The sequence below is a fragment of the Sphaerodactylus townsendi genome, linkage group LG02 (assembly GCF_021028975.2).
Source record: "Sphaerodactylus townsendi isolate TG3544 linkage group LG02, MPM_Stown_v2.3, whole genome shotgun sequence".
In the NCBI taxonomy this organism is placed as follows: Eukaryota; Metazoa; Chordata; class Lepidosauria; order Squamata; family Sphaerodactylidae; genus Sphaerodactylus; species Sphaerodactylus townsendi.
The window spans coordinates 117,017,011-117,044,077 of NC_059426.1; the positions used below are offsets into that span (position 1 = coordinate 117,017,011).

A 27,067-nucleotide genomic window follows, 5' to 3' on the forward strand; every position below is an offset into this window, starting at 1 on the left:
TATCAGCTCCTAAATGCCTTGTACAGAGGCTAGTCCAGGGGTAGGGAACCTGCGGCTCTCCAGATGTTCAGGAACTACAATTCCCATCAGCCCCTACCAGCATGGCCAATTGGCCATGCTGACAGAGGCTGATGGGAATTGTAGTTCCTGAACATCTGGAGAGCCGCAGGTTCCCTACCCCTGGGCTAGTCTTTTCAAAGCTCTTCCAGTATTTCATTACCAGTTCCAGTCGTCATTCTGTCCTCTGCCCCTACTACTTCTACCCCCCTGCCCAAACCTACCTCATGCTTTATGCTCGAACTGAGCAGCAATAATGAAGAAACTCATTCCCTGCAAAAGTCATTCTATGGATGAATGGGAGGAACTACAATGGCTCTGCAATCAGGACACAAACGTGCAGCAGAAGGAATCCACTGGACATAAAATAGCATGCACTGAACACTGTCTTTAAATGATGATGTCCATCCAGGACCTACTCCAGAGTCCACTGCAACTTGGCATCTCTTAAGCTCTTTCTGTATTCAGTTTTAGTTCCTTGATCCTGGAGACATGTTGGCATCAGGAGGTGGCTTCGGCTTAGTCTCAGGGTAGATTAGGAACCCGGTGAAGGTAATATACTTGCCATGGTTGCTATAAGCCCCATAGCCATCATGCTGGTGGCTGTAAAGCCAGACAGTGTCATCATATTGCAGAGGCAGCATGATGCTCTGGCTCTGCATCTCACGTCGTTTGGAGTGGTTGTCATCATAGATCATAGCCTGTACTTCGTTGTGGTTCTTCATTAGTTTCACTGACATGGTCTTAAAGGGCATCTTGCCAATAGTAAAGGAAAAGTAATAGGCCCCTGAAACACGACAGGTGAAGATGCCACTTGAGGAATTGAAATCTTTTCCAATGTTCACAAATTCTGTGTCAAATGTGATGGGCTCGTGCTGTGTCTGCTTTTCATCTGATCCCAAGAGGCTTTCAGAACGGGCGGCTGAAAATGCTGAGCGAGGGTCCTGTGATCGGCTTGGCTGGTCAGAAAGCGTGCGTCTCTCTGAAACTTGGTTCTGGTTCACAAAAAGGTGCTGAATTACGTGAGAGGGAGGCCCTGAAGCATCTCCCAGTTCTTGGGAGCTCAGGCTGTTTTGAAAATAGCCAGAGGTGTCTGGATAGATGAGGTACCCGTTGAAAGTTGTATAAGGGCCCACATTGCTATAAAGGGCGTATTTTGGGTCTCCATGTAAACGTAGCCAGACTGTGTCACCATAATCCAACTGTAACATGGCGCTCTGACTAGCCACTTTCCGCTCTTTACGATGATGTTCATCATACACAATTGCTTGCACCTCATTTTTGTTTCTCATCAGCATGACTGACAAGTTTTTCTTGGGGTACTTCCCAACTGTGAAGGAGAAGTAATAGGCACCAGGGATACGACACCGGAATAATCCAGCTTTAGGGTCAAAGTCACCACCAATGTTCACATAGACCTTGTCAAAGGTGATCACCATTTCTGTGCTTCCTTCCATGCTGCTGGTTCGAGCAACAGAGAAAGCAGATCGGAAATCGGTTCCAGAATCAGCAGGGAAGCCATAGGCAATGGGACCAGCTAGTTGGCACAGGAAGCCAACCAAAAGCTTAGCTTTTAGTTGATTTAGCATATCTGAAAAGAAAAAGGATAACGTTTAGATAAAACATTTTCAATTATCCTCAAATTTGAGAATAAACCCAGAATGATAATTTCTGATTTTCCAGTTAAACAGGACCAGATTCTACATGAGCCAAGAGGCATATGCAAACTATACACTGAAGAGATTTTGTGACAGTCCACGAACAAAACAGGCTGTAAGTGGCAGCACGGTTTAGAAACAGGTTTGCTAGCCTCCAGGTAGTAGCTGGAGATCATCTGGGATTACAGCTGATCTCCAACCAATAGAGATCAATTCACCTAGAGAAAATGGCAACTTGGGAAAGTGGATTCAATGGCATTAAAGTCGGTACCCTCCTTAGACTCCACCTTCAAAATCTCCAGGTATTTTCCAACCTAGAGCTATTGAAAGAATAAGGCCAAAAATCATACATCCAATATATGTTGGTTTCATCAACATTCAGGGATCTTTCTCTGCTTCAGCTAATATGGATTCCATCAACCCCAAGAAATGCTTTCATGTTTTCAGTACCAACACCACCCCATGTTCTACTCCCCCACCCACAGCAATTTTGCAGTTTAACAGAAAATTAGTACATGTTACCACCAAAACAGACACAGTAAACATCACAGATTATTTTGCAAATACTACATACATTACATAAATCTCTAGTAAAACAAAACCAATCCACCCATAGTAACACAACTGAAGGAGAGCTTGGATTTATACCTCACTTTTCTCACCTGTAGGGAGTTTCAAAGTGGCTTGCACACCCCTTCCTTTTCTTTCCGCACCACTTACACTTTGTGAGGTAGGTGGGACTGTGAGAGGTCTGAATGAACTGAGACTAGCCCAGGCTCACCCATGTGGAAGAGCGGAGAAACAAACCTGGTTCATCAGATTCGAGTTTGCCACCCATGTGGAAAAGTAGGGAATCAAACCCAGTTCTCTAGGTTAGAGTCCCCCACTACATCATGCTGGCTCCCTGAGTAACATAACAGAGTAAATTACAATGTTACAAGATATTTCCAAACAGAAAGAACAAAGTTTTTAAATGGTCTGACACTCCAGACAGTCTGAAGCTTGGAATCCACTACAACAATAAAAAAATGATTTTTTCCAGCCCTAACTGACTGATTCATTGAGGAAAGCACATCTGTTGGAAACTCTGTGGATACCAAGACTGGGCTCTACTAGGTCACCAGTCACAAGCCATGGATGTGTCCAGCTGGAAAGGCTGAAACAGATTACTAGTAAAATCAGCTAAGATGTAGGGTTGTTTCCCTGGCTGTTACCAGAGGTGTAGCCTCACTACTAATAGTGGCAGCTAAGGTGTCTCAGTCATGAAATCAGACAAAGGAAATCAGACAAAGGGGGAAGAAAATCCTTACAGGAAAATAAAATCGAATGAAGGGATCCTGGCTGTGGGTTGTGAGAAAATGAAATACAGCCTGTAGACTACAATAAACAGCCATGATCTATCCCATGAGAAACACAGACAAGATGAGACCCACTACATTTCACCCTTCTCCAATATTTACGAACCTAATGGCAGGAGGCCAAAACGAGATCTATTGGTGCTTTCAATCTGAGAACAAGCCTGGCAGTCATTGCCTAGACGTGACCCTCCTTTCTCTGTCCTTTCTTTCCTGTGCTCATTAAAACATCACTCAGACTGAGAGCTTGATTACCGGGGCTCCCGTCTGCCCTGCCTGTCACTTCAGAACTGGCCCTCTGCCAGATGGCAGGCTATGAATTCACAAGACTGTTTCTGTGGAAGCCCAGCAGTTTCTAAGGCAGAAAGAATGTAGGAGATGCTACGGCTCAAAACAGAGTAGGTGCATCACAGGGTTCCCTTAAAAGGTTTGAAAAAACTTCAACTGGTTCAAAACACAACCGGCCAGTTGTCTCCTGTGCAAGTCACTTTGACATCTTTGCACTGGTCTTGGTGTTGCTTCACAAACTGCCAGTTTCCAGGTCTCATTTAGTATAAAATTGCTAAGATTGACTTTTAAAGGTCTAAAAGGTTTGGGACCAAGATACCTGAAGGGTCATCAGTTCTCATATGAACTAATCCAGACACAGATACCAAAGCTCTGTAACTTCAGACAGGTTCAGCAGGTGCCACCAGGGTGAAGGTCTTTTCAGGCAATAAGATTAGAAAATTCTCTTGCCTACCATCATATTTTTTGCCTTTAGGAGGAGTTTCAAAATATTGGGGTGTGGGTGTGGCAGGGTCAGGATTTTGATATAAAGATAATGAGTTGGCGTGGTTATAGATGCTGGATGATGATAGCTTTTGATTGTGTTATTGGGTAGGAACTACTGGGTGTTATTTATTTATTGTCAACCTTTCTCACTGTGACTAAAGGTAGATTTCAGTGTAAGTCAATGCAATCAATAGGTTGACATTTAATAAGCAACGCAATAGGACTAGGTTTTCAGCAATCTAAAACAAAACATAAAGTATTAGACAGGATCTGTTAATGGAGAAAATGGTATTACACAAGTAGAAAACAATGCAGTGAGAACAGGATAATACACACATCAAATAGACAATACAAAGTGGCATAGTACTCAGTCCTATGGGATATTTTATGCTGTTTTATCCTTCATTCTTCAGTTGCTGGTTTGTTTTTGTTCTTGACTTTTTTCTTTGTACTGTTCTGATGTATAGTTTTAAACACACATACATATCATGTAATTTGAATTTTGTTTTCAACGTACCTTCAACTTGTTGAAAAAAATCAATTTGAGTCTTTTTGGATCCTTAGTACATTGGGATATTATGATCACTGGATTGCCCTGAAAGCCCAGGAGGACTCCGGCATCATTGTCAGTAGTCAGGATGAGGGTGGCCTTAGCCAACATTGTCCCAAAACCTCTCTTAAGAACATAAGAAAGAGCCTACTGGATCAGACCGGAGTCCATCTAGTCCAGCATTCTGCTACTCGCAGTGGCTCACCAGATGCTTTTGGGAGCTCACATGCAGGATGTGAAAGCAACGGCCTTCTGCTGCTGCTGCTCCCAAGCACCTGGTCTGCTAAGGCCTTTGCAATCTCAGATCAAGGAGGATCAAGATTGGTAGCCATAGATCAACTTCTCCTCCATAAATCAATCCAAGCCCCTTTTACAGCTATCCAGGTTAGTGGCCATCACCACTTCCTGTGGCAGCATATTCCAAACACCAATCACACGTTGTGTGAAGAAATGTTTCCTTTTATTAGTCCTAATTCATGGAACTATTAACTAAGACACTTAAATCCCTTTCCTGATCTGTGACTGATAGCGCTGACCCCAGTTTGGATTTTTTGCCCCTATGTGCATCACTTTACATTTTGCTACACTGAACTGCGTTTGCCATTTCTTAGCCCATTTACCTAATTTATAAAGGTATGCTTTCAGTTCTTCGCAATCCTTTGCGGTTCTCACCACCCAACATAATTTGGTATCATCCACAAACTTGACCACCAAAGAACTGAGTACATTTAATGATTTTTCTGGAAAGGGGCACAGACATAGGGATTTCCCATCATTTATGGAAGAACCGGCATGATTGCCCACAGCCTTGCAAGGACTCATCTGCAGATGGCCAGAACATCTGGCAATAAAAGAGGAATCGAAGGAGAAGAAAGTCAGGCTCTTATTCCTCCTCCAGGGGTCTCTTCTCTGAAGAAATGGGACAGTAGAATCTTCTAGAACAACTTCTCATTTTCTTGTGGGTGAGGCAATGGATGGATTAGAGCAATGGATGGATTAGAGCAGGGGTAGGGAACCTGCAGCTCTCCAGATGTTCAGGAACTACAATTCCCATCAGCCCCTACCAGCATGGCCAATTGGCCATGCTGACAGAGGCTGATGGGAATTGTAGTTCCTGAACATCTGGAGAGCCGCAGGTTCCCTACCCCTGGATTAGAGCAATACATCTTTCATGTTATTAGTTTTGATAGACTCAAAAGAAAGGAAAGGGGTAGAGGGAAACCCACTGTGTGTGCTAGGAGATTGGGAGCAAATGAAATGAAAGAGTACAGAAGAGGAAGGGAGCTATGATGCAGGAACTTGAGGAACTTTGGTTCTGCATGCCCATAAGTATTTACACATGTCTCTAATTTTGGATGAGATTATCTTGAAACATAACGTTCTGGGAACAGGTTTTGAAAAAGTGTAATCTTATTTTATACTACCCTGTTAAAAAGATTCTACTCACTGCAGACCATTTTATCTGGGTATTGTTATCAACCAGAGGTTTTCTGACAAATACAGGGAAGTGACTCCAATCAAGCAATTTTAGATCAGAGAATCAAGCTGATAAATTTTTTCCCACCATTTTTGCAATGTAGAATTTTTTTCCAGCAACATTGTACTCTTGGGGAAGTCTTTGTGGGACTCTGGTAGAGGGGGATTGAGGTATTGTGGGACTCTGGGAGAGGGGGATTGAGGATTGAAGTTTGGTTAAGCTTGGGTCAGGGGTTCACTTTTATAAGCACTTAGTTTTCCTCCACTTGGGAGCTCATAAAACTGGACCTCCTAACAAAATCTTCACCAGACCTAGGGGTTTTTGTAAGAAGAGTCATCTGCAGCTAAGTGACAAATTTGGTGGCTCTACCTTTAAAATAATCCATGGGATCACAAAGATATTTCATATGAATTTTTTTTATATTTGAAGAAAGCCAGGAAAAAAACATGTTGGTATGGAGAGTCAGGTTTTTTCCCCTGGATTTTCTGAAAAAGTTTGGGTCTATTAAACTCGAATCCAAAACATACAAAAAAATTTTTGATGCACACCTCTAGTTACAACGTACTTAATAGTAATATGGCAGCAAACCCTTGATAATATTAAGAACAAATGGGGTGGGGGTTAATCTTTTCTCATGACCAATAAAACTAGTGAAAGAATGCTTTTCCACCTCCTTCCCTTACGTGCATGGTAATGGGGTGCTGATAAGTATAAGTGATTACACACATGCAACAGAATTTAGAACTCCTCTCCCTACCCAATTAGATTTAATTACATTTTAAGCACTGTTTAGGCAGTGGGTTGTTATTATTCGTGTAGTGGGGGAATCTAATATCCCTTTGCAAATACTACTTTGCTACTTCATGTTATATAACAAATGACAATATCTATAGAAGGTATTTCAGCAAAAACAATTCCGGTGATTCCATCATCCAGCACCACTACACAGTTTGCTCCTGCTTTTATGCTGGATAAAAGCACGAGTAGGGTTACCAGCTCTGGATTGGGAAATACCTGGAGATTTAAGGGTGGAGCCTAGGGAGGGCAGGGACCTCAGCCTAGGAAGGGCAGGGACCTCGGGTATAATGCCATAGAGTGCGCCCTCCAAAGCAGCTATTTTCTCTTGGGGAACTGATCTTGGTCATCTGGAGATCAGGTGTAATCATGAGAAATCTTCAGGTGCCATTTGGAGGTAGGTTTCCCTAGGTACAAGGTTTCACTTACTAAAGACTTATTGTGACATGACACTTTTGTGAACTAGAACTCAATTCATTAGCTGTAAGAAGTACATCCTATGTTGATATGCATGTATTTGTAAAGGTAAAGGTAAAGTTTCCCCTTCAGTCGTGTCCGACCCTGGGGTACCACTGCAAGCAGTGATTTCATAGGCAAGCTGTTTTTGTGGGGTAGTTTGCCATTGCTTTCCCCGGCTATTCTTTACCCCCTAGCTATGTGCTAGGTACTCATTCACCGACCAATGAATGGATGGATGGCTGAGTTGACCATGAGCCAGCTGCCAGGATATCTGACCCACAGGGAGCTCGAACTCCTGACCGCGTGAGTGGCAGTGCAAGCACTTAACCACTACGCCACATGGCTCCTTTTTTGTATTTGTGCATGTATACAAACATACAATTACAAAATGGGAAGTGTAGTTTGGATCAAGATCATTTGGGGGGCCCAGGTGGAATCTTCGTCTAGGGACTTAGGGTGGCTCTCCCTGCTTGCAGCCAGTGCCACTATGTTGAGTTTTTGTGAAAAGGAATTTGTTCAAAATAACTTAGGAGAGAACATAGAGGCAAAATATAAATTAGACCAGAAATTAAATTGCACTGTGATTTCTCTATAAACTTTATATATTAATGAATCCAAAAGATCTACTTTCTAATCTGGAGGAACTGGGTTTGATTCCCCACTCTGCCACTTATTGGAGTATAAACAAGCTCTGTATTTGAATATGAAGGTGGACTGTGCAAATGTTACACAAGCCTTCAGACAAATGGTTAATGTTCTGATGGGTTTTCCGGGCTGTGTGGCTGTGTTCTGGTGGATCTTGTTCCTAACGTTTTGCCTGCATCTGTGGCTGGCATCTTCAGAGGGGTACCACAGAGAAAAGTCTGTTTCTCACTGTGTCTAGTGAGAAGGGAAGGTTTAGTGTGGTATATTGTCCATGTCCCAGGGTGAGGAACCAATCATTAAGTGTTTGGGTGGAACTTGCTATGCAAAGGTGTGGTTGAGTGTTCTATTGCAAGTGGGGTTATCAGTCCATTTTTTAAGTACTGGGAGCCAAGCTTTGCTAATTTTCAGAGTCTCTTCTTTCTTATTGAAGTTGTCTTGGTGTTTGTGACTTTCAATGGCCTCCCTGTGCAGTCTGACATAGTAATCTTCTGAATTGTGCAGAATTTCAGTGTTCTCAAATAAAATGTTATGTCCAGTTTTGCTTAACACATGTTCTGCAACTGCAGATTTTTCAGGATGGTTAAGCCGACAGTATCTTTCGTGCTCCTTAATACGAGTCTGAATGCTGCATTTTGTGGTTTCTATGTAGATCTTTCCACGGCTGCAGGGTATGTGATAGACTCCTGCAGAAGTGCGGGGATCTCTCTTGTCCTTTGCTGAGCGTAGCATCTGCTGTATTTTCCTGGTGGGTTTGAAGATGGTTTGTCGGTATTGCTTTTTCATCAGTTTCCCTATTTGATCTGTGATTCCCTTGATGTATGTATGTATGTATGTATGTATGTGATTCCCTCCTCCCTGATTAAATCAATCATCTAGATTGGGCTCTGCAGGCTAATGGCTGCTCCACAACAGAAATCAGAAGAGCTTTAAGAGCAAGAGAAACTCAGAGAACAGAGGAGAAACAGCCCACCACAGAAAATTATTTGTACCATACATCAAGGGAATCACAGATCCCACCCTGGGACATGGACAATATACCACACTAAACGGTCACCTCCAGGTTAGACTATTGTAACTGGCTGTACGCGGGCCTCTCCCTGTGGTTGATTCGGAAGCTACAGCTGGTCCAAAACGCAGCGGCTCGATTGCTCACAGGTGGTGCCTTCCGAGATCACATCCAACCTGTGCTACGCCGCTTGCATTGGCTCCCAGTCGAGTTCCGAATCGTCTTCAAGGTTTGAGTTTTGACCTTTAAGGCCATACGCGGTCTGGGACCTTCGTATCTTCGGGACCGTATTACCCCATATGTCCCTATTCGGCCTCTGCCCTCAGCAGAGGCCAATTTGCTGGTGGTTCCCGGCCCCTCAATGATACAGCCTCCACACGGACCAGGGCCTTTATGGCCCTGGCCCCGGCCTGGTGGAACACTCTTCCTCCAGCTGTCCGGGCCCTGCAGGACCTTGGTGAGTTCCGCAGGGCCTGTAAGACTGAGTTGTTCCACCGGGCCTTTGGAGTAACCAGCCGTTGACTGGTGCCCCCATATGTTCTCACATCTGTTCTCACCTCTATTTACATCTTTTATTGAGGGAGCCAGCAGTCTTCCCATTTAGGGAGGGTTTAAATATGGGTTGTGCTGGGCGCCTTCGTTTTCGATTTTAAATTTGTATTAACCACTGTATTTAAAAAGGGGGATTTATTAACTTATTTGTGTTGGAATTTAATTGTTTAGTTTTGACTGTGTTTAGTTGTACCATGATTTAATTTTGTTGTACACTGCCCAGAGCCCTACGGCGATAGGGCAGTATATAAAACTAAACAAACAGCAAGCAAGCAAGCAAGCAAGCAAGCAAGCAAGCAAGCAAGCAAGCAAGCAAGCAAGCAAGCAAGCAAATAAATAAATAAATAAATAAACTAAACCTTCCCTTCTCACTAGACACAGTGAGAAACAGACTTTTCTCTGTGGTACCCCTCTGAAGATGCCAGCCACAGATACAGGCAAAACGTTAGGAACAAGATCCACCAGACCATGGCCACACAGCCTGGAAAACCCACCAGAACCAGTTGAATCCGGCTGTGAAAGCCTTTGACAAAATGGTTAATGGTTTGGAGTCCTACGAGTACTGTGAGGCCAGAGTATTATAAATACTTCCCAACATCTCTTGAGCTGCATTACAAAATCTTAGTACTTTCTACTTGGCTACATCATAACTCATCACTTTCACCCTGATGCCTAAGGACAGCTGCAAGTGTTTCAATTATATGAATCATCAAAAGCTTGTGCGATGAGCACACTGCCTGCCCTGTGGTTGGCAGGGATGAGATCAAACTTCTTTTTCTTAGATTTGCACAGACACCACACTCTGCCTGCTCCGTTCATTAAAGGACCAGGTGCTGATGTCATTAATACTTTTTGTTATACCAACAACAACAGCTCCTTAAAGAGCTTGATGTATTTGAAAATAAGGATTTGCTCATGGCAGAAGATTTTATCTCCCAATGTACTAAGAGTTTTACACTAGAGGAAGACCTTTGGTCCTGATTGAAGCACCATAGGGAGCATAAAGCTTCAGTCACACTCTTTCAGCACAATTGCAAAAGTCAGTGATTAGGTATTTACTTAGGGGATAGAAGCCTCTTTCTCCTGGTTTGTGACCAGTTGTAATATAACATGATCCAGGATTGCCAAAGGCTGATTTAGTGGTTCCAGACCAGGGGCGTAATGAGGTAGCCCTGGGCAAACTGTAGCCCTGGGCAAAACCTGAGTTGGATGCCCTCCCCGCCATGGGCTGCCACTCCACCACGACCTTTTTTTTTGCACCAGGACATTGGTGCCTGCAGGGGGTGAATTTGTAGACATATCAGCACCAAAATTTCAGCATATCATCAGGAGTCTGTCCTTATGCCACTCCCCAAGTTTGGTGAGGTTTGGTTCAAGGAGTCCAAAGTTATGGACTCCCAAAGGGGGTGCCCCATCCCCCATTGTTTCCAATGGGAGCTAATAGGAGATGGGGCTACAGTTTTGAGGGTCCATAACTTTGGCCCCCCTGAACCAAACTGCACCAAACCTTGGGGGGTGCCATCATCTCCATATGATACCCTGAAATTTTGGTGCCGATACATCCAAAAAAATGCACCCCTGCAGGAACATCCTAGAAATTTGCCCAAGAATCTTTGTTCTGCAGTGAGTTTTCTGCATTGCTGTCAATGGGGTTGCGGGGGGGGGGGGGGGGCGCATATTTCTGAAGGCACAGTCTCAAAACTTTCAGGGTCTCATCAGGAGACTTCCCTAATGATATCCCCCAGGTTTGGTGCAGTTTGGTTCAGGGGGGCTAAAGTTATTGACCCTCAAAACTGTAGCCCCCATCTCCTATTAGCTCCCATTGGAAACAAAGAGGGATTCCCCCTTTGGGAGTCCATAACTTTGGACACCCTGAACCAAACCGCACCAAACTTGGGGGGGTAGCATAAGGACAGTCTCTTGATGATACGCTGAAAATTTGGTGCCGCTAGCCTAAAAACTGCGCCTCCTGCAGGCCAATAGTGGAAAACCACTAATATACCCAAAAACGAACCCAGCATTTTGATGCCCCCCACAAGGTGATGCCCTGGGCAGCTGCCCACCTTGCCCAATGGGCATTACGCCAGTGTTCCAGACACAATGTGGATTTGACTTATACACACTGTTCTTTAATGTCATAGTTCTCCTTTTTGTCCTCATGTGTTTTGGTTACGAACCATACCAAAAATAACTCCTCTAATCTGAATTCAGAAAAAAGGTATGAGCCACATGTTGTACAGTATTAATATGTTCCAATTGAACAGAGCCTCAGTGGGAAGTCTTATGCCTCAGAGCCTAATTCCTCAACTTCCTTTACCTCCTTTTGTTTGCATTCAAAGCTCTTGCTCTGCAGTTTTGCGATCCGAGAGAGAATTACAGATTTCTTCCCTGGCTGTTTCCCTGGTTTAGGAAAACCACTTACTTTTTCTGGTACCTGATGATCTTCACTTTCTCCCAGAGCTATTGTTTTCTCTGACTAGAAAAACTAATATCTCAGGAGTGAAACTACTATCTCCCTTAGGAATTATTTTTAAAAAAGCAAACCAGTTGGCATAGGCCGCGTTTCCTTACGGGCCGTGAAACGGCTGGGTCGGTGCATTTTGCACCGACCCGAAGACGCTGGGACCGTCCGCATGGACGGTCCCGGGAAGAGGCGGGACGCTGGTGCCGCGGAGCGCCGGCGCCCAGCCGACCCGGCGTGTCCCTGGGCCTCTGGTGCGTCGCCGAGGCCTGGGGACACGCCCCCCGGCCCTGCACGCCTGCTCCAGCGTTGTTGCTTCATTTCTGGGTGAAATTTTGTATCTTGAAGTTACCTTCAAGACGTTCTCTCGGCAGCGGCTTCACGGCGGCGTATTCCCTAAAAGAGCGCTTCCCAGCGCTCTGGGAATACTCCAGCTTCCGCCGCCGGCAGCGAGGGCCAGTGGCTGCTTGCTGCAGCTAAGCTAATGCCGAATGGCGGCCTGGAGACGGCGTTTTTACCGTCTCCAGGCCGTCATTTTCTGCCTGTGCGGAAACGGCCACAGAGAGGTTTCCCCCCCTTTCTTTTAATCTCTCCTGGCTGCTAGAGTTAGCATGTCAATAAATGATCTGAAGGAGACCATCATGATTCTTCCTGCCTTAGTACACAGGTATCCTCTTAGGGATTGGTACATCTTTCAGTGTATTGTCATACATGTCAAATAAACATGGATTTGTGTGTTAAATGGAAGATCTAGCATACTGATAATCTGAAGACCAGTTCTATGGACAGATCAAATCAAAGGGTTGGTCTTTTAAACCACCTGGACAGATGTAGAAATGTGCATTCAGATAGAAATTAATCAAGATTAGAACCAAAAACATCAAAATCTTTAATATAGTTATTATAACAATCCCAAACTAGCAAGTTTATTTCATTTTAATATAATGAGAGAAGGTAATTTTGTCCTCTACACTCTATGTCTTTCTGAAAGACATGACTCAGGAAAGAATCATGGAGACAGAAGCCAAATCAACAGAAAATGGAAGGTTCAGGCAGATGAACATTATTATTCCCATTAATTGTTGTTCTCTCAGAGAGTACCTCCTATATCCCATATAGGTGCAAGACACCAATATTCCTGCCCATGGCGAATGCCTTCCTTTCACTGATAGACTGTGCATTAATTAGTTTCATATCTCTTACACTTATAATTTCCCAAGGGTTCTGGGGGATTCAAAAGACTAAATGAAAACCCTTTGTGCCAGGTTGATTTATCATAAAATCCAGTTCTCATTTGTTGCTTCATTTCTGGGTGAAATTTTGTATCTTGAAGTTACCTTCAAGACTTATTTATAATCTAAACACAGCATTAGCATTACCAGTCTTACCTTTTAAAATATTACAAATTTTAATTTTTATGCAAAAACACAATATTCAGGAAAAAAATCACATAAAATAAAAACAAAATAATGGTCCTACTTGTTGCAGTAACATAACTTAGCCAAAATTATTGTGTTTCGGTCCCAAAGCTCAGCATATTCAGATAGGTAAACAATATTCTGGAATGCAGCATGACATTTTCTTCAATTGTTCTATTTTTTTTAAAAAAATGGCCTGACAAGCTAAGTCACAAAATTCTTTCCCAGCATGTTAAACAATATATGCTCTATGTGACTCTATCTGATCACAAGAAACTGCTGGGTAAAGCCATTGACCCATTTATTCTGGGTAAAGCCATTGGCCCATTAAGGTCAGTATCTTGACTGGCAGCAGCTCTCCAGAATCTTGCATAGATGCTTTTCATTTCAGCTGCTAATGGATCCTTAAAAACATCTCAGAGATGTGAAGGTCTAAACCAAGGACTTCAGGATTGTACATTGCCTACTATCTGATTCTTACAAAAACACTCTTGTATGTTCTAGGTATTGTATCGGAGCCTTTCTACATGCCAAACAAATACTCTGCCAATGAGACACAACCTGCCCTAGCAATGCATTTCTTCACCTATTCCATGCCTAAATCCAAATAGGAACTTCCCTGCGAGAGACCTGTCAAGGGGGGGGGGGGAGTCAAGGGGCAGGAGGCACATCTAGGAAGAGACACCAGCTGAGACACAAGAGTTTGGTGTTACAGCAGTTAGCATTAAGGATTTTGATTCTATTTAGTTTAGGAGAAATCACCATGGGAACTACCACAGTTCCTTTGTGGATCATGAATTTCAGACTCAGCAGTTCAGTGCAACTAACACCTGAAAAACATCATATGTTTCTTGATTTATTGGACCAATCTGACTACTATGTATTTTTAAACAGCTTTTCTTGGATCTCTAGCATTGCTTATGATTTGCTCTTAGCAGTGATAAAAAGGGAACTGGTAAGGATTTGTTTCTTTGTTTCTTTATATCACATCCTTACTTCAAAAAGCTCAGGCAGCAAACCTGGGGTTATTCTACTTTATCTTCCCAGGACTCCTATTTGGTAGATTATATGATGGGAGAATGACTTATCTGGTGAATGTCACAGCTTAGCAACGGATGGAAACCGCATCTCCTACTCAAAGTCCCATTTTAAAGAAAATGTTTTTATTCAGACAGAAACAGGTCATCACATGGAGAATAAGTTAGGTGGATTTACAATACCAGGAAATGTGTCTCTACAGAACATAATGCATCAAGTCCAATGATTTTCAAAACTGTTGCCCTGACTTTGGTCTTCTCTCCTTTAATGTGGTTAGCATAATGAAGCAATTTTTAAAAGCTGTTTAAAAATACATGATTGAACCAACAGGAGAAGAAACATATCTCAGATACTGGATTACCAGTCTCTTAATGCAGGTACTTCCATTAACTTCCAGTATTATGAAAGTAACGTTTTTGGTGCTATACCTAAATTAATCATTATTTTTAAATTTTAATCTCCTGCTTGATACAGCAGACAACATTCTGTCTGCCAAATCACACTTACTTTCATTTGCATTGACTCAAGTTTCTTACAGTGACTTTTCCTTAAGCATTTATAGTGTTTAAGATTTGTCCCAGGGATTACAGCAACTAACATGCATGTGCCTTATCAACAAAAACACTGTTTCCTCATTCTTATATGTTGCTAGTTTGATATTGTCTTTTGTTTGATTATGAAATAAATATAGTTGACTAAATCAAGACTTCAATACACATAATAGCCTTTGAGTGTTGATATCATCAGTAAAGATTTTTTCCTTTGACTAAGAGTTAGTGTATAATATTTGCTTTTTTATTAATGGGAGATTCAGACATTGATACATGGTTCTTTCCCCATAAAAATGACAAATGCAATCTTAAGCAGAATTATACTTGTCTATGTACCTCCTCTAGGGATGAGCACATTTGAGGCTACATATTGTCAGGTTTTGACTTGCTACTGCTCTGAGTCTTGGTAGATGCCTCATTTTTCCACTTTGTTAAAATGCTTCCATGGTGTGAGTAGGAATTTGAACCTGGGTTTCCCAGGTCTTAGTCCAGTGGTGGCGAACCTTTGGCACTCCAGATGTTATGGACTACAATTCCCATCAGCTCCTGCCAGCATGGCCAATTGGCCATGCTGGAAGGGGCTGATGGGAATTGTAGTCCATAACATCTGGAGTGCCAAAGGTTCGCCACCACGGTCTTAGTCTGACACCTTAACCATTATACCATGCTGGCTCTCTACAGACTGTCTAAAGCAACTAACACAAAAAAGAGAGATATGGAATATTAATTCTGTTATCTAATGTTGATTTACAACTATCCTATGTTCATTAGTTATTTTGGATATGGCATGTGGCATGGGTACATCTGATTGCTCTCAGTTTTTCTTGATGGGAAATAAGAAATTTACAGTGTTTGATATCCTACATTGAAACAACTTGCTGATGGTAACAAACATGCAGAGATATTCCTCAGATGCTCTTGGAAACCAACACACTAAAACAAATCTTACACAATGCTTTGAATGTACCTTATATGCACTACATAATACCTTCCTCAAAGGACACCTCCACGCCAGTCAACATCTTGTATTTTATACACTTTTCAATCAATATGCATCCTTTGTCTTTCCAACTGGGGCTTGTTGAGATATCCATACTTACATTCATTCATAAATAATTCTACTGTCCAGTTTGCTTTATGATACCCAGTTAATTTTACATAACAAGCTTATAACGTAGGTCATTATTATTCTGTCTCAAGGATGGTAAATTAAAACAGAGAAAATGATGTAGGGATGAGCTGCTGACCCAGCAGCACCGTAAGTAGAGCGCTGGAACACCGGCGCTCCTACGGTCTTCTGGTCGCACCGCTCCCCCACCCCTCACCCCCCGATGAGTCACGGGTCATGAACTGCCTGGCTCACAACCACCGGGTGTCCCAGACAAAGGGACAATGGTCTTTCCCCCAGGTGAGGATTAGGCCCAGACGCTGATGCTCCTCTCCGCACGTAGCAGCCAGGTGAGATCATGCATCACATGATGATCTCTCAGTCTCCCGCTCTCCCGCTCTCCCGGATTTCCCCCCGATCCGCCCTTCTACACGCCCCCGCTATAATCATAATAAAAGGTGCCAGGAACCAGCACGCGGGAGAGTCGCTAGGAACACGGACACCCGCGCTCCCGCTGCTGGCGCTCTCCACCAGATGAAACCTCCGCATCTCGCCTCTTCCTTAGCGACGACCCTGCGGGGATGACTACAAAATGACCCGTGAAGAGCAAATATTCTGTGAAGTGGGATTGAGATCTAGGTCATCACATAGGTGCAAGTCCAATGCGCTATGTGCTAGTATATAATGACCACAATAGTACTGTCAGTATCAATTAGATTTTATCCTGCTGATTTCCCCACTGACTGATGGAATTGCACGGAGCCCAAATGTAAGCAAGAAATACATATTATGAAAATTATATGTTACATACATGAGACAAATTTCTCTTATTTATTACTTCACATTATTTGTCATTGTATTATTTATTGTTCTTAACAATATTAATTAAAGCGTATTCTCAAAAATATATTGTAAAGTCTATTAAACTATCATCTTTGTATTTCTGATTGCCTTGAGGTAGGTCTTGCAACATACCTTTGTAACTGGGATGTAGATTAGGCATGACTGAAACATATAGAGACAGGAAGGAGAAGTTGTAAAAAAAGTATTGGTCCATTGACACAGATGTACATGAGGTTTAGAACAGCTGCAATGCGTCCAACTAATTTTATTCTTCCTACGGAAAATAAGGCTGTGACACACCACCTTTGCCCATATCTTGCCTTGAAACCCTCCATGAGGGATTGCCATAAATTGGTTGTGACCTGACAGCAATTTACTACTACTACTATGACGACGACGACGACGACGACTACTACTACTACTACTAGAAGAAGAAGAAGAAGAAGAATGCAGAACCATCCTGGAATAGGTACTCTAGTGTAGTATTCAACTTTTTAAAATTTTATGTCACTTCAATCACTCTATCAAAGAACCTGAGTCCCACTGTTACAAAAAAAGCTGGGGTCTGCCCTTTTTAGTGAGGGGAATTAGTGAAGGGCAGACCTTGCTTAATGAATGGCTGGTCAGGCTAGCAATCTTGGTTGCCAAAGTTTATAGAGAGTTGCTTTCACAAGAAATCCGCAGAAGAACAAAGTAAAATTAACAATTTTATTAAAAGAAACATAATTAAAATAGAAGCACACAATAATCAAAGCACCAGAACACACACACAGTCCTAGGAGCCAAATGGTTTGATTAACAGAGCCTAGTGACCTGCTTCCAAGAGAAGAAGAAACAATACACTGGGGACAATATCAATAGACAGAAAGGGGTCCAGAGATATGAGTGTTCAGAGAGGGGGCTAGTTATAGGGAGAAGTGAGTCCTTAGGGTTATGCAGAGTGACCCATAATCTCCCAAGACAAAGGGAAGCTTTGCCTTTCCATGGAAATACAAGAGAGAGAGATAAACCTAAGTGTTGGGTAATTAATCTAATGGATTGAGCACATTGACTTGATAGCTAAACTCGGGAATGCTCAAAGGGGGGGAAGGAGCTGATTTAATCACAGCTGTAAAACAATGGCAATGCAAATGAAGTGGTCTTGCAGAGAAGTTAGTAAGAGAAAGAAACTACGACTAGGATTGTGCTGGCCGGAACACCTTGGAGCAATCAAATTAACATGTTCTTTGTCTTAGTGAGGCAGGTAAACCAGAGTTGGAGGTGGAAATGGGCCTCCACAGCAGAAGGTATTGTTAGTCCCTTTATGAAGAGGATGAGGCAGGTATTTTTCAAGGCAGATGAGGGAACAACCAGACAAGATTTCTGTCCTTGTGGGCACACTAGCCAATGAGAAAAAAATGACACTTTGGTAGTTCCCTGCTAGGCAACCCAAGGGTTAACAGGGTGGGTAGAGACAGAACTTCCCCAACCTACAATGCGTCAGTCTAGTTACAAAAGGCCAACTTCTTCCAAGATCATTTACATATCGGCAGGCATTCTGTTATTATGTGTATCAGTTATGGGTAAGTGTAAAGCACACAAAACATTGTAGAGCACAGTGTTGGCAGATAGGGTCAATGGGAAGTGGTACGTTAAAGACACTTGTTGGTGGCAGTAGAAATGGGGTATTAGTAGCAACATCTACTTTCCAAGATCACTCCCAGTGCACCAAAAAGTCACAGATGAATCATCTGTGGCAGGTGGGTTTGATGTAGATGGCATATCACACTTAGTAAGAGTTATGAACAATCTGTGTTCCATCTAGACTAATTCTGTATTCCATTGGTGGTATGCATACCACCAGTTCAGAAAAACTGCTTATAGTGCTTTATAAACATTTGACAGTGGGGCCATCACGAAATAAACCTGTTTGTTGCCCCCCTGTCCCCTCAGCTTTTCTCAATCCGTGGGTTCCTGGTTTATTGCACGTGTTACACCACAGCATGTGAAGAGAGGACAGAATCAATTACAGTGTTCCAGATCTTTTTACTACTTAGCTCTGTGATCAGTTCCTGCTCCTGGCAGGGTTTTTCCTACTGGAAGCCTCAGTCCTTTGATCAGGCACAGCAAGAATTCCACTCTTGTGCTTCACTCTGATTGGCACATGTAAATAGCTTAGAAAGGGCAGGTGGGAGACATTAAAGGACATCTGAAATACAAAACATGGCCCTCAAAGAACTTGAATAGGTGTGTGTGCAGAACTACCTGCAGGTTGCATGTGGCTGAAAGTATTGCTGGGACAATGTGAAAATTCCTTAGTGCAATGCAAAAAGTCAGCTAGTATACCATCACACAAATCTTTTCAAAAATTATAGAGCTGGGCTACCATGCAAGACCGCAGTTCACAAACATGTCCTGCTGTTGGGACTTGCCCACAGTGCCAGCAGTCATTGAGCATATTGTGATGACTTCCCTCCCCCCGCCCCTCCCCAGCTTGGTCCTATAATGATAGAAATGGTTATAAATGTTTTTAATATCTTGTGAGTACAGTGATATATGCTTAAGATTTTAATATTCCCTCAGCTTTTCTCAACCCGTGGGTTCATGGTTTATTGCATGTGTTACACCATAGCATGTTGTTTTCCTTGTAAGAAGTAGATACAATGAAGTAGGAATTCAAAATGATGCACAGAACAAGAGGATAAAAACTAGAATTGTCACATAATACCAGTCAAAAAGAATTAAGAATTTATCTATGGAATATTTTCTATAGAGGTTGAGCTCACACCAAATAGATACTTAAACAGGAACATATTATGTGACATCAGCTTTGGAACATTTTGTGATGCGTTAGGAAGAATTGGCCTTTTGGAAAATAAATCTGGAGTGTTTGCTTGTTGAATTGACTGCAATCAGAAGATAAATTTGGCTCCAGTTTTTCCAGTGGTCTTCTAATAGCAAAGCCCGTACAGTAGGAAAAAAACTAGGAAGGTAGGTAAGACTCTTAAATTTTATTTCAGTAAATGATTTGTTTACTAATTAGTGTAAGTGTGACTAGTGGTGAAATTAGATTAATTAATCAGTGATAAAAATTTTAAAATACAACATTGAAATGCAACATATTTCTAACACTCTACACTGCTGAATTAAGCTACAAAAACTTAAACCTTGAATCCTGTACAGTGTTGGTTTTATGAATAAAAATTGTTTTTAGGCTTTTGAGATTTCAGCTTTTCTTTTCAAGTCCCACCATGAGGCCTACACTGGTAGAGGAGTACTCTGATCTGTACTGAGAGATTGGATTAAAAAATTAAAATCTTAATGAGCTAATAACTTTATTCTATGTTAACCTGCAGTGGTTGTGGTAGTGTGGTAACCAGTTATTGGACAGTGCCTGTGTCCCCAGCACAATGCATGAGAACTGTAAATATGCTTGTGAGTTTCAAATGTTTAAAAGTTTTACACTTTTCTTTCTTAGTTCTTCCTGCTCCTTTGTTTGAATCCCCTTTACATATTTAGTGAAAATGTGTATCTTAGTAACAGGATAAGCAGCACAGGACTGCTGATAATGCACTTTGAGATTAACGTAGTTTTCAGGCGAACGTAATTTTTATGGGAAACTATCGCAAGCCTAACTCACATTATTTAGCAAGGTCCTAAAAAACCAGAACACAACTATGCGGTGGCTAACTTCCGGTGGTCAGAGGTCGAGACTTCAGTGCCTTCTGCCATGTCCCTCCCATGGTTCGATTCTCCTTTACTGGGCCTCTGACCCCTAATCACTCTGCCTTCCTTCCACTCATATTTCCAACCCCATCACTCCTTCCTTCCTTAGGACAAAAATCGAAGTCAGTTGAACACCTGAATTTAGGAAACATGGTACATTTGCATCTATTTAATTATACTGGAAAATTTATCCAGGACATCAAATTTGGATGCCAGAATTTGATCTGTGTACATGTTTTAGAAAGCAAAGGATATAGAATGCAGGAACTTGAAATGTGAAGAATTTTTGACTTTAACTCTATCAAGTGCCAAATTGCATGGTTAAGATTTCATACATGCAAATTAGATTGCATAAATGAACACTAATAATGTTATGAAATTTGTTACTAATTTGCTGAACCCCATAATACTTCAGCTGATGATTTATAGTTTTAAACTGTGACTGAAGAAAATGGAACAAGTCACAAACATCTACGGTTTTGTGGCTGGTTTGCTGTTGATGATAGTTTTATGGACATGACTGGCTATTAACACGTCAGTCTGTCAGTTTTGTCCATTAGAGCCAAAGGTCATCACAATCTCCCCTCCCCTCCAACATCAGTGAAATTAACACACCATTACCACAAAAGACCTACAATAAGTATCTGACAACTGTGATGAATAAAAAAGCGAGAAAGCATAATAATTATGAGGTGCCTGACAAAAAATGGGCATTGATTTAGTAAGCCTGGTCCCAATCATCTCTGCAGCCATGGTGCACAAGACAGTCTTCTGTGTAACAGATAACAGACAACAAATCTTTTGAGCATCAGTTTACCAAAAAGAGCCAGACAAATAAAATCCTTGGTTGCATTATGTTATAATAGGAAGTAGTCAATACAATGTACAATATCTTCAACTGCCTTTGGACCATGCAGGTATAAATGATCTCAAGCTGGATGAATTTCCAACAATATGAAATTTATGCATAGATATTGTTTGTAACTGCAGTCTTGAGAATATTTCTGAGTGTTCTATGCAATGTCACTGTATGCATTGGGTAGCCAAGAAGATTCGTGCTAAATTCTTGCTCTAATGCAATCTATGGTCTTTTCTGCATGAGCCATTTAGAATATATCTTGCTGCCAACTTCATAATGTAATTTTGTTTCATTTTTGCATGCATTTCCAACTGTTTGGCTTTTGAAAGCGTTTTCCAATTGTTTTTTGCTCATGGTTTGTCTGAATCTTTTAACAGTAATGGTTTTCCAGATCCATTTTGGAGACAGCTTTCACTGGGCAAGCAAAAATCTCCAAGTGGCTTTTCTCTCTCTCCACCCCTTCAAACACCTGGCCTTTATCCCTGCCCCCAAGTACTATCCAAACCTCCCCTTTATCCAGTTTTTCCTCCCCCTTTGCTTCTGTTTTCCAGGAGATATAACTTTTTTTTAAATTGTCAGACCGAAATAGAGAAGAAATGTTAGTTCGCCGAGCCATCCAAGTGCTGGGGCTATTGCATCAGTGATAGGATGCTGAATGCTGGGGCAAGTGAGAGGAGTGCTGGGAGTATGGAATCAGGGAGGGGGAGAGGTCACACTCCTAGCCAGCATGTTTTGCAGCTCCAGCCTGTGTTTACTTGGAAATAAATGCCACTGAGTACAGTGAGACTCACTTCCAAATAAGTATGCTTTCAAGACTGGATCTCTTGAGCAAAGGGTTGCCATTGTTGGATAGGCCTGTAGTACGAATAGGTGGGCTGATTTTGAGCATCACCTGTGGAGCAGACATGACGTTTGATTTAAGAAGTGTAGGCAGTGATAGATTTTGTGCTTATTCTAAGCTGACAATGTTTCCTTAGCATGCAGATCACTCCTTTATGCAAAAATGTCAAACAGAAAGGCATTTTTTTCAGTTTTTTAAAAATAGATTGTCTTTTCCAAGTGAAAGCAGTCCCTTGATGCAGTGATCCTCAACATAGGCTTGCATGCCTGTATGAGTCTGGGTCTTGTTTTGTTGCAGATTACACAAAACACCCTGGTTTTGTTTTTTGTTACTGCGGCACCAGCAACATGGCAGGGCTGATTGCAAAAGGTCCTTGTTTCTGGTTGGTGATGATAACAACAGAAGACTGCAGGGTTTTTACAGATTTTTGTTTTGGGTTCCTCTCCCCCTCCCCACCAATGGCAACTGCTGGTGCCACTGATCTGGTGTTTCCATGTTGCTGAAGGGACTGTAGTGGCAGTGACTCCAGACAGACTGCCACTTTCTAGATTAGGCTTTATTTACATACACAGATGCCTATGTATACAGTCTGGTCTCCCACAGTCTAAGCTGGAGGCGTGGGCCCATCCAAGGCAGGGGAGCTTGGGGGTTGGGGCTGTGTGCCAAGAAAGTCAAGAAATGGGGAGAGGCAAGAATGGCATGTGGAATTTGGCATGAGTTTGGGCACCCAGAGCTGAACAGAGTAACAACAGTTTGTTACTGCAGAGCAAATTTAGCCAGAATTTTTTTTTGTTCGTGGGGATGGGCTACATGTTCCTTTGAGCCTGCTCCTATAGGTTTTTTAATGTCCATTTCAGGTTGATAGTTTTCAATGGTAGAGATGGAGGTTGGGATTTTGTTGAATCGCTGCTGTAATGTGGAGTAATGCTAGAGCGCCCACTTAAAATAAAAGGGGGGAGGAGGGTTGTTCTTCTGCATCACAGATGACATCCCACCATCATCAAAAATAATATATTTTCAGCAGTAATGTGTGGAATGAATACAACTGAAGGGACAAGAGCAGGGGACCAAAACGACAAGGGGGGGAAAGGTGGTGTGTGGAATGATTTCACATAAATCTTTTCTATGACACAGGGTCTGACCACTGGGAAAATTTGTGGTAAGCTGTGCATGTGGAAAAGGCATAAAATATGCTGTGGTCCTGACAATTTTAAAGCTGTATTGTTGAAGGCATTCACAGCTGGAATCAACTGGCTGTTCTGGGTTTTTAAGGCTGTGTGACTGTGGTCAGGTGGTTTTAGCACTTAATGTCAGATTACCTAGGGAATCCACAAACACCAAGACAGTTTCAACAAAAAGGAAGGGAGTCTGAAAATCAACAAAACCTGGCTACCAATACGAAAAAACACCAAAACCAAAAATCAAGGTACTTTTCAAACATCAGCAAAACCTACCAGATATCACAGACTCCTTCCTGCCACCTCACCTCACTCCAGTTTCCCAGATGAGTCACACACATTCAAACCACCAGGACATTTACAAAGGAACTCCACCTGAACACTTACAAAAGCACCTCATCCCCTCCCACCTGAGAGGAGGACAAAACAAATATCCAGGCAAATCACTCCACATTGTCATGGAGAGAAACACATCTTACCATGACAGGCCTCTGAGGATGTTAACCATATATGTAGCCAAAAGGTGAAGAGCTAAGACCACGATGCACCAGCCGCACAGCTGGGGACACCCACAACAGTCAATTTTAGAACTATTTTTGACCTTGCTGTTTTCTTTTATTGTTACATTTATTACTGCCTAGGCAGCTGTGTTTGTTATATTGTTACAGGCTTTAGACTTACAGAATAAATTTTATCCATCTACCTATTTATCCATCATCCCTGCTGAATGTTGAACTCATGGGAAACAGAGCATTTGGAAGAACATGTAATTTGAAAGGCTATTATGGCTTACTAAATGTGAGCCCTGAATCTTCAAAAGGTTAGCTATAGAGTGACTTCTTTTGTCATGTGGCCAAATGGAGCAGAGTATTTTAAAACCATGTTATGCAGGAGCTCCCTTGAGAAGAGAAACTGCAGGAGATTATAGTGGCACCAAGACTGAACAACTAAAGCAAATCACACTCAGAATGTGCATAAACACAGAGGTCAGAATGCAGCCCGCTAAGCAATTAGCAATGTAGAAACCTATCAAGAAAGTGCCAGATATATATATATATATTTCTCAGGAGAAGTTGGCCCACTTTCTAGGGAGCTGGGGAAGAGGTCACAGCAAAGACAGAAAATGCAGTGAGAATCAGCAACTCTTCAGACAGTGACTGATGCAAACAACGCAGTTTTTTAAAAATGAAAATCCGTCTCTGAAACACCCCTTGGGCTTACCATCTCCCTCTACTCACCACCTGCTCAAAAAAATGGACCCAGTGGAGTGCTGCTCAGAGCTTATCTCCAAAGACAGAAGAGAAATCCTTCAGTGCCTTCCCATCATTTTGTATTGATAAACAGAGGTTATTTCTCTCACCTATTTCTAGTATAATCTATCCGAGTCTATACTGACTCCTGTCACAAACTGGACTCCTACAGACCAAAAGAAGAAGAAGTGTGTGTGTGTATGGGGGGGGGGGGATCTACTCCTGAAACAGAATCTATTCCATATGCATAATGTAGACTATGAATTATCAGTGCTAAGTATAAGAATTTGGACTGACAGATATTTTATATTTAATGTTGTAACGGCTGCTGTTTAGTTCCATTGAAATGAATGGAATTTCTGGTGCAGTGTGTCTTCCATCTTCCACCCATCCCTATTTTAGACCCTTTATTTCACAGGGCTCCATGGGAGATGACAGCTGGGGAGGCTTACCAGCCAGGGGCCTCAGGTGGGGGTAGGTACCGCTGACCCAAACACCACAAGGTGGAGGACTTACAGCACGAGCTGCCATTTGTCTCCCTTATCAGGAGGATCCGGCGTGGGCTTGAACAAGCCCCCAGCAGAACAAAGCCCCATAAAGGAACAAGCACGCATCCAATGGCAGCCCATCCCTTCCCCGGCACGGCTTTCAGGAGGACGCTCCTGTCCTCTCTGACAGCGGCTTCCCCCTCGGAGGACAAGCGCTGGCCCTTCACGATCCCCTCCAGCGCATCTCCCAAATGCCCTCGGAAGAAAGCGCTTGACCAAAAGCGGCGGGAGAGGGAGGGGAAGAGCGATGCCAAAGCAGCCTTGATGCTTCCTGGCTGAGGATGGGGATGGAGACGGCGCAGGGCGCAGAGCGCGGGTGGGGTGGGGTGGATCTACCTGCTGCTGAAGTCGCCGCCGTCAGGCCCAGGGGAAGCAGGAGGAAGCCGGCTGGAGGCCCAGGGGAAGCAGGAGGAAGCCGGCTGCAGAAGCCGGCTGGAGGAGCTGTCCGCACTGACAGCTCTGCAGGCGGCGGCGCTGGGAAAGGGAGCAGGAACAGGAGCAGGAGCGGGCGGGGGGCGGCGGGCAACGGGAGCGCAAAAGCTGTAGCCGGAGGAGGAGCCGGAAGAGAGCGCAAAGGGGGACTAGTGCGGGGTGTGTGTGTGTGTGTGTGTCTGTGTGTGTGTGTTGCTGGTGGTGGTGGGGAGGCTGCTTTCAAGTCAGTCCTGGCTGGTGCACTTGTGGGAGATGTTTGCTTCTTACGAACCTTTGCTTTGGCTAACTGCAAGATGGGGAGAAATTCAACAGGTGCGGCTTTTCTCCGTACGGAGATGCGCGCGGGGGGGTGTCAGGGAGTTACACCTGCTGAACGGTTGCCTTGTCGTGTAGCTGTCCAAAAACAACAACAAGCCCTCCGCTGGGAGGAAGGAGGGAAGCTTACCGTCCAGCTGCAAATTAACCATGTCAGTAAGTGCTCCCTCCATGGCTCAGGAAAGCCACATCCGCAATTAATGTCAACCCAAAGATCCGTGCTCACCTTCATCCCAGGCCCAAGGAGGCTTACAGTTTACCCATTCATTTGAGGGCAGCTGCTTTAAGATGTAAACTCCCAACCTCAGGCTCCACTAGAAGCTGTCCTGAAACATGGGGCTGGTGCCACACTGGGAAGCAGTATTTTGAAAAGATGCATGTAGCTCCCAGTTCACTTAGTATCAGTGGACTACCCTTTAAAGAACTGGAAGAATGTTTATTTCTTTTAAATCTGAGGTTGCTGAAATCATTAGCATATTCCAGCATTCCCCATAGCCATCAGCCCAAACAACCTTCCAGCATTCCCCATAGCCATCAGCCCAAACAACCTAACAGCTGGAAGAAAAATCAACCAAACACTTTGTCCCAGGTTGGTCCATTTCTACAGTCCAGGGGGTGAGGCACCTAATCCTGGAGGAAACTGGATCCTTTGCTAATGGTGTTGGTGTATAGTTGTGGCTTGTGCTCCCCTTGAGTTTTCACCTGTCTCCCTATTTACTTACTTACTTACTTGTTTGTTTGTTTATTAGATTTCTATGCTGCCCCCTCCCCCCACTTGGGGACTTATACAACAAAATGACAAACAAAACCAAGCAAGTGTTGCCTTCCCCTGTATTGTATAACTATGATAGAACCTTGGGAATTCCTAACTGTCAATGCCCCTATTAAATGCACAGAGAGACTGGTAGGTGAGTTGACAGTGGAGATAAGAAATTTGTGGCGAGAACAGTGGGGAAGAGTAATGAGGTTAAAGGGGAAATCAAACAGAAGATCTTTCAGGGAGTGGTGGTCCAACACTTGGTCAGGACTTATCTATTTATACTAGGGTGGGTCTAGATGTACTTTATACTCATCTTTATACTAGGATGGAGATATAAGTGATATCTTTAAGTGTGCCTGAAGGAAATGGAAGCTCATATGCATGTTACATACATCTAGATCCACCCTAGTATAAAGATGAGTGTCTGACAAG

At 43.0% G+C, this 27,067-nt stretch overlaps 1 protein-coding gene across 1 annotated transcript; it reads right to left on the reverse strand.

Annotated features, from left to right (window-relative positions):
• Positions 1 to 191: 191 nt before the first annotated feature.
• Positions 192 to 25,626, reverse strand: C1QTNF4 (C1q and TNF related 4). Its single transcript, XM_048486491.1, has 2 exons — positions 25,465 to 25,626; positions 192 to 1,648 (listed from the first exon to the last, which is right to left on the reverse strand). Exon 2 carries the CDS (start codon positions 1,644 to 1,646, stop codon positions 528 to 530), a length of 1,119 nt encoding a protein of 372 aa, XP_048342448.1. The 5' UTR covers positions 1,647 to 1,648; positions 25,465 to 25,626; the 3' UTR covers positions 192 to 527.
• Positions 25,627 to 27,067: the final 1,441 nt, after the last annotated feature.